This window comes from Alosa sapidissima, chromosome 2, assembly GCF_018492685.1.
Source record: "Alosa sapidissima isolate fAloSap1 chromosome 2, fAloSap1.pri, whole genome shotgun sequence".
Lineage (NCBI taxonomy): Eukaryota > Metazoa > Chordata > Actinopteri > Clupeiformes > Clupeidae > Alosa > Alosa sapidissima.
Window position 1 is genome coordinate 39634036 of NC_055958.1, and position 11224 is coordinate 39645259.

Here is an 11224-nt window from a genome sequence, read left to right on the forward strand (position 1 = left end):
TACGGTAGCTTGGTGTTCTCATTGTAGCTTTGCGTCATCTCTCCAATAAACATCTATTCTCTGGAACCAATTCCTGTCTGGAATTGCCCCCCCCCCGCCTAAAATGCACAAATAGGCTGACACCAGACATAATTTCACTGCATTTCTTCCAGTAACTATATGCATGTGACAATAAACTTCCTTGTATCCTTGTCTGTCTGTATGAAGCAGTGGAGTTCTCTTTTTTTAATGCTGTATTTCCATATGGATCTCTCCATCCTTATGCAAATATATTGTATTATGTATATCATTATATCTAAATATACACAATATGACATAACCCAAATAAAGAGCCAATAAAGCTCATATCATGGTTTGGAGCAGTCTGCTGTATTTTTCTTTACTGTGCTTCAGATGAAACAGGAATAGAATCAGAAACACACACAGAAATGCCCGGTGGTGTTTTAAACCCCCACCGTCGACTTCAAGGCACCTAACCCTTGCCTAACCCTTGCATAACCCTTGCCTAACCCTTGCCTAACCCTAGTGCCTTTCATGCAGCGCTGCCTGGAAGACCACGTTGGGGGCTTAAAACACCCACAGAAATACATTATGTTTGCTAATGTAGCAAACGGTACATTATAGGTTATGGTAAACAGCCATCAAAGGGAAACTGAATATCGATGAATCCAGTCCTGTGAACTTCACGGGTCACGAGGCGAGTGTAAGTAAGAGTGTGTAAGTGTTAAGACGCTTTATTTAGTTTGTTTTGAGCTGTCTGTACAAGAAATGAGGAGGCTAGCTGAGACCAAACGAGAGCAAATGACAGAAGGGCTTACGGCAATGGCTGAACTAGCGGTAGAGGAAACCACAGCCCCCTGTGTGTGTGTGTGTGTGTGGGGGGGGGGGGGGGGGGGGGGTCTTGCAGTCAGGCTCAGTCGTAGTGCAGACTCTTGAAGTTGAAGCGCTTTCGGTCTGTGAAACCTGCGAGCTGGAGAAAACAGTTTGAATCACTCCCTTACAACTGCATGGGTTTGATTCACTCAGTCACTCATTCAGTGAGTCAGTAATTCAGTATTCATAATTAATTTTCATGAGGCAATGTTCGTACTGCACGCTTCACATAAAGGCCTGCAATTTGCTTCCAATGCAATGTGCATTCATCTGAATGATGCTATGAGAGAGAGAGAATGACAGAGTGAGAGAGAGAAAGAGTGTGAGAGAAAGAGTATACTGAGAGGGGCAGAATATAGCACACACTTACCTGACTTGGGTCCTTAGTAAAATATCTCTTCTCTATAACCTGAGGGAGTCAAACACATCATCATGAGGCTCTATGCTACTATAGCACTGGTGATGCTTTTTATGACCACCATGTCGCCTCTCTTTGCAGGCCATGGCTGTGGCTTCAGGTGTGTGTGTGTGTGTGTGTGTGGTTTCAGATATGAGTCAGAGTATTTAGTCACCTTATCGAAGAAGCGACTCAACTTGACTGCGTTGGATGAGCCAGCTGCCAGGTAGCGTGGGTTAGTGCAGTCCTGTAGCAGAGAGAGAGAGAGAGGTGGGTTTTGGAATGACGGGTGGTGTTGGATCTGAGTCATTTGGAATGACGGGTTGGATCGGAGTCATTTGAGAACCCTGAGGTGACCTCCACTCACTTTATGAAAGTCCCCCCACCCCCAACACACACCATGTCACCAACCACACACACCATGTCACTACCCCCACCCCCACACACACACACAGTCACCATGCACACATACCAACCACACATACACATACACACACACACACACAAAACACACACCTTGTCATTCTGCCTCCACAGAGAACAGGACACACTCTGTTTCAACTTCACACTAAACTTTTGTCTTCTCTATGAAACAAGCTCTTCAGCGTAAGTCTACGAGGTTCTATGTTCTGTTTGTGTGAAGCACATTAAATGACAATTATGTATAATAATGTCCTGTACAAATACATTTGACTTTGACTATTATGGTTATGTGTGAAATGTGAGATGGGTTTATTTATGATAAAGCATGATCATGGTTATGTGTGAAATGTGAGAGTTTAGCACTATTAAAGTCCACTAACTCAGACAGCCTGCCATCTGATCACATCACTGTTACTGTAGGTGTTCCAAACCCACATAATGACAGCAGCCTACACTCTGGCTCCCTCTGCTGGTGGCACATCACTGTTACGTGTTCCAAACCCACATAATGGCAGCAGCCTACACTTTGGCTCCCTCTGCTGGTGGTCTTTGCATCTTACTGTTTGTTGATTAATGGATTGGACACAACTGAGGTCTGCAGGAGGGTCCTATAAATCTACCTGGTGCCATTATATCACAAACGCAGGAGCTGTTAGATAGAAAGTCATATCTAGGCAACCACCAAGGCTGGGAACAACACGTAACAATCCCACACTGAACTCATGAGATGCAGTTCTGTTCTGTTGTGTTGTGCTTGACCCGTCTCTGTCCTCTAGCAGAATTCATGAGACGCTGTTCTGGTGTGTTGTGTTGTGTTATACTCGACCTGTCTCTGTCCTATAGTGGTACTCATGAGACGCTGTTCTGTTGTGTTATACTCGACCTGTCTCTGTCCTATAGCGGTACTCATGAGACACTGTTCTGGTGTGTTGTGTTCTGGTGTGTTCCGCTCGACTTGTCTCTATCCTCTAGCAGTGCTCTACTAAACTCCCACATGCAACTGATCTGCAGGTTACCACCACAGACACCTCATGAGACACGTATTCACCGCTCAAATCCCATCTGCAGGTTATGAGACATAGCCTAGAAATCTAGACGCACCCTAGCGGCAGCACATTACAATTGCTGCCAGGGCTAGTCTAGCAACTCTCCGTTGGCTTGTGAGCTCGAAAAATTAAACTTCTATCAGGCCAATCAAATCGTGTATAGAGTCGTTAGGCGGGCTTAACATAATGATTGATGGCAGAGTTGCAACGGTTTGGCTTGAATTCCCTGCTACTTGAAAACAAATAAGATGGATGTTGCTGTTGGCGAACAGTGTGACGCGCTGTCCTATTGCGTGCAGAGGGAATTTGAAAGACAACCGATTATCCCGCCCCTCGGACTGAGCACTGCGAATGGTGAGTGCCCAGACCCTACATTTTAATGTGGGTCTGGCTCGTCAGGCTACATGAGACACATATTCACTGCTCAAATCGCAAAAGCCTTTGCATAGTCAACATCATCCTTAAGCACACTGGATTTTTTTATTTCATTTATATTATTATATTTAGTATTTAGTTGTTTTGTTTTCTTATCTTCTACTGTCTCTATTGTACATGGTCTCATGTTGTGTGTTATGTCTGTATGCTACTGAGACCTTGAATTTCCCCTTGGGGATCAATAAAGTATCTATCTATCTATCTATCTATCTATCTATCTATCTATCTATCTATCTATAGCTATAGGTTTAGCGACTCCGCACTGTTTCCATGGTAATGCCACGGCAACACCGCTTCCTGGTCCTGTGGCTAGGCTATGGCCAGATGGGTAACAACATGGCAACAACCTGATACCAGTACAGCAGCAGACACTGCAGGGGTCATGCTCACTGTGGTTGACCTGATACCAGAACAGCACAGACTCTGTGATAGTGTAAGACCTGTGTTGCGTGTACCCATTTTCCCCAAATCGTGCAGCCTTAGTACCTACTAGCCTAGACCCCCCATGGGGTGCCTCCACAGTCCCACTCACCAGGGTCATCACCCTGTAATGCCAGTCTCCTACTCACCAGGGTCATCACCCTGTAATGCCAGTCTCCTACTCACCAGGGTCATCACCCTGTAATGGCAGTCCTACTCACCAGGTTGATCTCCTCGGCGTTAAAGTCCTCAGACAGGAAGGCCGTTCTGGTCAGAACCTCGTTGCGCTTGTTCTCGGGGATTTGGTCAAACTTGGTACCGATGAGCAGCAGGGGAACCGGATTATCCGCAAACTGCTCCCGATCATAGTCCCTACAGGGGAAACACAGCAGCAACTTGTACGTCATCATCTCTTTAACTGGGAACTCTCATCATCAGTCCTAAACTCCTCCTCCTTGAACTCTGAACTCCGCCCTACTCTATGTAATGCCAAGTGTTTGTAACTCTATATGATGCTACGTGTCTGTAACTCTTATATAATGCTACTGTAAGTGTTCGTTACTCTATATAATGCCAAGTGTTCGTAACTCTATATGATGCTACGTGTCTGTAACTCTTATGTAATGCTACTGTAAGTGTTCATAACTCTATATAATGCTAAGTGTTCGTAACTCTATGTAATGCTAAGTGCGGTATAACAAATCAGGATCACATGGCGAGAGCTACTGGTGTGTCATGGATGATATGATATGGCGCCTCCCTACTAAACGTAAGTGATGAAGTGGGCCCAGCTCTTTGGGATTTATGGAGCCCTCTGGGGCTGTGAGCTGCAATATGACATCAACACCCACATGCAATTTTGCATGCGCACACACACACACACACACACACTTCACCCGATGGACTCCCTCTCGCTCGCTCACACACACACACACACACACACACACATCACCTGTTGGACACTATCTATCTCTCACACACACACACACACACACACACAGAGCTGACCCGTTGGAGACGATGACACCAGTGGGCGATGAGTCTTTGTTCAGGGCCTCGAGGGACCAGCGGTACAGGTTCTGAGAGGACTTCTTATTGGTCAGATCATGGACCAGGATGATGCCTGCCACACACACACACACACACACACACAGCCAGAGAGGAGGTCATTACACTTCAGTGGTGTACGAAATGCAAGTACTGTACACGCACCTACGCACACACACAGCCACACACAGACTGGACTGTATAGGTTAGCATGTGAGGAAATCTATGTTTGCACAAACACACACAGGAATATAATCCGAAACACACACACACACACACACACACACACACACACACACACACACGCACACACACACACACCTGATTTAAGCCAGTGTATATGACACCCACATGTAAAGCAGTGTGACAACACCACTGTGTGCGCCATTGGTAAAGATAAGTCAGGGACCATTTGTAACGGTTTTTATTGTGTCCTGTTGTCCATGAAAGCATCATAAACTGTATGCATGTTCAGTTTGTTGCAATTAATGCTTTGCTAGTATCCAGCATACCGTTGACAGAGTTGTAGAACACTGCCCTAGTGCTCTTCACGCTGCTGGCGCTACCCACAGATCCTCCAACATCCCACAATTCAATGTAGTACGTCTTCTCCTCTGGTGTGCCTTCTCTGTAGTCGTGTACCTTCGTGAAAACAATACTGGATCTTTACAGTGTTTCCCATACATTGACTTATTTGTGGCGGCCCACCACAATATCAACATTGACCACCACACAATGATTTTCCAGGTTGTACTAAATTGTGCTTAAATCTGGTTAGCATCATAACCATGCTGTGCTAATTTGTTAAAAACTGTTGCATTCAAGTTAATTCTGCAAACCAACCACCACAAATGGAATTCAGTTGTCTGGGAAACACTGCTTTACACCAAGTCAGTTTATGTTGTACAGTACTGGTGAACATATAGAAGAAGCAGAGAAGTGTATCGAGTGAAAGTAAGTAACATGTCTTACCCTTACGTCGACAGAACAGCCAACAGTCCAAGATGGATTGCCCAGAACCTGGTTCTGACACAGCAAGTGGACTAACGAAGACTTACCAACACCTGTACAACAAACAACACACAGACACGGCAGATGCTGATATCCTGGCAAGTCGCTGCTAAACTAACGTTACTGGCTTCTCTTCCAAGTCATCACATTATCAGTGGACGTGTGCGTTAAAATGACCAGACTGCAAACTGGATTCACTGTTCACAAACTCCAGGGTACAACTTACACGAATTACTTAATACATTCCAATAAAGAGATAGAATAGGTCAAGGCATAAACATGTTTTTTACCAGAATCTCCTAATACCAACACCTTCACTCTGTCAAGGGATGCCATCTTTCTGGCAACAGCATTACGGAAGTTAAGAATTGAAGTTACTATTGTTTTATTGGTTAAAAACAAAGTTTAAGTAACGTCCCAGTTTGACGTCCAAGAAATTGATTGGTACAACGGTATAATCAATCTAAAATGTAGACCGTTTTCATTGGTTTTCATCATAGGTTTTAATTCGCTTTAACATTGGTAACCAATCAGAGGTCGTTTTCTAAGGTAACGTGAGGTATGTTTTCTCCAGAATCACTTCCGGAGTACACATGCAATAACTGAGTTGTTGGAAAGTATCCTATCGAAGTTGGGAATTAATCCAAACCAAAGGTTATTTCACCATTGTTTCATGTATAATGTATGTAGACGGTTCTCATAGAAGACGCTACACGCGCATACATAATTTTTTTGTTTTAAAAGTAGCTGCTAGGTCTTGTGTTGTTTGCGGGAGCTTTCTAAGCTAACCATCGTTACCCATGTTAGCTTCAACCGGTGTAACGTTATAATATGGTCGCCCTGTTGCTGTCCATTTCCAGCCATTATCAATTATAATTAAAGTGATCAGAAGTTAATGACTGTCTTGGTATTTCTGTAATAAATGTAAGGTTCTTGTATTACAAGAACCCCGTTATCCAGGCAATTTCTGCCAAGGATAGACTGGGTAACCTAGCTTGCTAACGTAAGAAACTTCCAAGCTAATTCCCTTAGTAACATGTCACTAACTGATAACACAAGTTACTAGTGAATCCTTGGGTGACTTGCTAACGCTTTGATAGCCCCAGACGTATAACTTTAACAGGGTATTTGTCGGTAAGTCATTAGTCAGCTAACGTACTAAATACTTTTTGTCCATCTTCCTGTTGCAGGTTTGTTTTGAACACACCTGGTTTCATACGTATTCTCTCTCCTGAGACAGCTAAGTGAACCAGTCCCATCCCACATCATCTTCAGCCTGCCTGTCTCTTCCCTCCCGCGGAGCGATGTCGGAACCGGGGCTGCTGACCGAGGTTCCCCCCGCGCTAAAGCGGCTCGCCCAGCAGGTGGTGCGCGGCTTCTACGGCGTAGAACACGCGCTGGCCCTGGACGTGCTCATCCGCAACCCGTGCGTGCGCGAGGAGGACATGCTGGAGCTGCTGAAGTTCGAGCGCAAGCAGCTTCGCTCGATTCTCAACACCCTCAAGGCAGACAAGTTCCTTAAGTGCCGTCTACGCGTGGAGACGGCTGCCGACGGCAAGACCACACGCCACAACTACTACTTCATCAACTACCGACTGCTGGTGAACGTGGTGAAGTACAAACTGGACCACATGCGTCGACGCATCGAGACAGATGAGCGCGATTCCACAAACCGAGCCTCGTTCAGGTGTCCTTGTTGCCTCAGCACGTTCACCGACCTGGAGGCTAACCAGCTGTTCGATCCCATGACAGGTGAGAGAGGGGAGGGGAACACAAGAGATGGACATGATGTGTGTTGTTTGTCTTACATCTTAAACGATGACCATGATGAGCAGAAGGAGAGAATGATGAGTGTGTGTGTGGTGAAATGAATGATGAGCGTGTGTATAGTATAGTATAGTATATATACTCTTTTGATCCCTTGAGGGAAATTTGGTCTCTGAATTTATCCCAATCCGTGAATTAGTGAAACACACTCAGCACATAGTGTACACACAGTGAGGTGAAGCACACACTAATCCCGGCGCAGTGAGCTGCCTGCAACAACAGCGGCACTCGGTGAGCAGTGAGGGGTTAGGTGCTTTGCTCAAGGGCACTTCAGCCGCTTCCTACTGGTCGGGGTTCGAACCGGCAATCCTCCGGTTCCAAGTCCGAAGCGCTGACCAGTAGGCCACGGCTGCCCAGTGTGTGTGTGGGGTGAAATGAGTGATGAGCGTGTGTGTGTGTGGGATGAGATGGACTGCTTGCTGGTGGTGGCACCCAGAGCATCAGCCTGCCCAAGTGATGGAGAAGCCCATCAGCTGCTGTAGTGGACGAGGTGTGCGTGCACAATCAAACCCCATTCCACGCCAACTCAGCCACCCATGTACATGACACCTCTGAGATTTTGCTGAAAAGCGGTGAATATATGCCTTATGTTACCAAACCACAGGCACAGCCACAGGCAAACCGTTTGAGATATTGACCTGAAACTTCAGATTCCTTTGTTTGATAACATAAGGCATATATTCACCACTTTGCAGCAAAATCTGAGAGGTGTCATGTACATTATTCCCCGATATTGGCTGTTTTCACATGGAATGACCCCCAGTCATAGGGACACTGTGCTGCAGGAGATGCAGTCGGACGAGACGTTAAACTGAGGTCCTGACTGACAGTGGTCATAAAAGTGCTTTGGGTGCCTTGGACATCGCTATATAAATGCAATGTGTTGTTGTTGAAGTGGAGAGCTGATAAAAAATATGGCATTGCTGCCTCTTACACACTCCGATGTCATCTGAGACCTCCGGCAGCTTATGTCCAGCAGGAACGATGTGGACCACACGACAGTGCCCGTGCAGTACATGAGCGCTTTCTAAAGAGCGCAGGCACTGAGCCGAGGGTGTTCTAAAGAGCGCGGGCACTGAGCGAGCTCATTTTGTCTGTGAACAATGCACTTATTGTGACCCTGACTCCTGAAGAGCGTGGCTTTGGGCTGTTCTGTTTTAGCCAGTGTGCGCCCTGCGGTGGCACTAGGAACCCCGTGTTTGTGGATGAGACCACCTGGGAGGGGCTGGAGAAGGGAAGCTTCCGTCAACGCACCGTTAATGTATTGACAAAATAGTGCATGTTCGTAACCCTTCAGTGCACTGTTAATGTATTGACACAATAGTGCAGGTTAGTAACCCTTCAAGGATGTTTGAGGCTTTGGTGGAGTACTGCAGGAAGTATGTTTGTGGATGAGACTTGGTGCGTGTTAGCCTTCAAAGACTTTTGAGGCCATAATATCATAACATATATCAAGTCTCATAACAAGTCGTTGTTGCAGAGGCAGCACGCGCAGGCTCTTGAGGATGGTGTTAGTGGTGTTTGGCTAACGTATTGGCTTGAGGAGGAGCAGTGTGGTGGGGTCTGTGTAATGTATAGGCCTACCTCCATCTGTCCGGATCCTCTTCAGGTTAAAGCGATATATACAGTGATGTATTCTTTAAAGATGCAGTCAGCGATTGCGCAGGACGTCACATTTGTTTATGTTTAAAATTATTAGCAGATGCTAAAACGGTGATTCATTAATGTTATCCTCTCAGTTACTGGCTCTAAATAAATGAAGATGTGCTCTTGCTGCAGTAGTGCTGTCCAGCAGTAGGGGGCAGTGCATGCCAATGGATCAGCAGCTCCTGGGCAGACTGAAGGGAGCTGAAGGCTCCGTCCCCTGCAGGCACTGGTGCGTACTGCAGCCTGACGCCTCTATTCAATCTGAGCTCAGTCAGCCGAGCTGCACAATAGAGAGCCCACCATCAGGCCAGCTCACTAGCGCCAGGTGGAGATGGAGCCGCTACACCTGTCCAGGTGACTAGCACCAGGTGGAGATGGAGCACTTACACTTGACCAGGTGACTAGCACCAGGTGGAGATGGAGCCGTTACACCTGCCCATAGCGCCAGGTAGAGATGGAGCCGTTACACCTGTCCAGCACATCTAGAAAAACTCCCAGTTGAAAGCAGGAGTGGAGTGCTGATTTGTGTCTGGTGGTCTGTCAGGGGTCAGGGGATCACCGCAGCACACACAGAGATGGCTTTCAATTAGATTTGATTATGGTGCATAACAATCGACCAACGTTTCCACACTTCTGTGTTTTCATCAGAGTCCACTCTGTCAAGGATCAGTGGGTGTCTGGATAGAAAGCTAGGGTCAGAGCCTGTATTAGAAAGCTAGGATTAGGGCCTGTATTGGAAAGTTAGGGGTTAGGGCCTGTATTGGAAAGCTAGGGGTTAGGGCCTGGATTAGAAAGATAGGATTAGGGCCTGTATTGGGAAGCAAGGGGTTAGGGCCTGGATTAGAAAGATAGGATTAGGGCCTGTATTGGGAAGCTAGGGGTTAGGGCCTGGATTAGAAAGCTAGGATTAGGGCCTGTATTGGGAAGCTAGGATTAGGGCCTGTATTGGGAAGATAGGATTAGGGCCTGTATTGGAAAGCGGTGTGTGCGAGCATTAAGGCTGCTCAATTATGGCAAAAATAACCACTCGCGTTTGCCTGATAGTAACGCTCGCGTTTGCCTGGTGTTATCCACTTGCGCTAGTACAAGAATTGGCAACACCAGTGTGTGTGTGGCCTGCCAAATGGCGGGAGTGGCCTGTTACACACACACACACACACAATCCCAAATGGCGGGAGTGGCCAGTGCAAAGAGGGGAGGGGTGTGTGGCGTGTGGGGAATCAGTGTGCTGTATGAGATGGAATGGTATCTATATCCAGAACACTATTTCTAAACGTTTTTTTCTGTGCCTGCTTTCACGTGTGTGTGTGTGTGTGTGTGTGTGTGTGTTATGCACACGCATGTTTCTGCATTTTATGCACACGCATGTGTCTGTGCCTGCTTTCCCGTATGTGTGTGTTTGTGTGTGTGTGTGTGTAGTAGAGGCCATTTGTATGCACTCTGATGTGTAATTGTGGTGTGCTGGGCTGCTCCTACGAGACTGACCTGAAACAGCAGAGATGGAGCTGTGTGTTTTATGTGGGGAACTGTAAATGCTTAGTTAACTCAAAACACACACACAATTACAAAACAGTTTTCATGGCACTTGCACTGTAGACAGCTGATGATATTGTCTGTTCCTAACACGCACACAAACACATCTCTCTCTCTCTCTCTCTCTCTCTCTCTCTCTCTTGGTCTCTTTCTCTCTCTCTCTCTCTTGGTCTCTCTCTCTCTCTCTCTCTTGGTCTCTGTCTCTCTCTCTCTGTCTGTTTCTCCCTCTGCATGTTTCTCTCTCCTCTCTCACTTATTCAATTACGCTAGGCCAACCCACACACGTGCGCGCGCACACACACACACACACACACACACACACACACACACACACGCGCATGGATGGTGCACACACACACACACACACACACACACACACAAACACACACAATACTCTAGGCCAGTGTATTTTTTTTTTTCTGGGGACCCATTTTTTTAAAAATGACAGACTATCGCTACCCAACTCGTGACTGTGGTAGTTAACAAACTAGATCAGTGGTTCTCAAACTTTTTCTTTCATTCCTCACTTTGATCAAGGGGGCATTCTCGAGCCCCAGCTGTCCCT

General features: G+C 46.5%; 2 protein-coding genes across 5 annotated transcripts in view; one reads left to right on the forward strand and one right to left on the reverse strand.

Annotated features, from left to right (window-relative positions):
• Nucleotides 1-347: 347 nt before the first annotated feature.
• On the reverse strand, nucleotides 348-6992 carry rabl3 (RAB, member of RAS oncogene family-like 3). 4 transcript variants are annotated; one of them, XM_042071167.1, is made up of 9 exons: nucleotides 6860-6992; nucleotides 5614-5705; nucleotides 5154-5283; nucleotides 4603-4717; nucleotides 3816-3966; nucleotides 1446-1517; nucleotides 1244-1282; nucleotides 1031-1153; nucleotides 900-970 (listed from the first exon to the last, which is right to left on the reverse strand). In XM_042071167.1, exons 1-8 carry the CDS (start codon nucleotides 6909-6911, stop codon nucleotides 1064-1066), a joined length of 741 nt encoding a protein of 246 aa, XP_041927101.1. In that variant the 5' UTR covers nucleotides 6912-6992; the 3' UTR covers nucleotides 900-970; nucleotides 1031-1063. The 4 variants fall into 4 exon arrangements, with proteins under 4 accessions (XP_041927103.1, XP_041927105.1, XP_041927101.1 ...); XM_042071168.1 differs by lacking the exon at nucleotides 6860-6992 and adding an exon at nucleotides 5943-6014; XM_042071169.1 differs by lacking the exon at nucleotides 1031-1153 and having other exon boundaries at nucleotides 348-970.
• The window catches only part of gtf2e1 (general transcription factor IIE, polypeptide 1, alpha), a 19286-nt gene continuing 15018 nt past the window's right edge, over nucleotides 6957-11224 (forward strand). Inside the window, 1 exon segment of the mRNA XM_042079053.1 lies at nucleotides 6957-7404. Within this exon segment, the coding sequence (XP_041934987.1) occupies nucleotides 6957-7404 (448 nt within the window).

Coding starts and splice junctions, on each gene's coding strand:
- rabl3 (XM_042071167.1), bottom strand. CDS start 6,911: ATGGGACTGGTTCACTTAGCTGTCTCAGGAGAGAGAATACGTATGAAA. Junction 4,718..5,153: donor GTTCTACAACTCTGTCAACG/GTATGCTGGATA, acceptor TGTGTGTGGCAG/GCATCATCCTGGTCCATGAT. Junction 3,967..4,602: donor GGTGTCATCGTCTCCAACGG/GTCAGCTCTGTG, acceptor TTTCCCCTGTAG/GGACTATGATCGGGAGCAGT.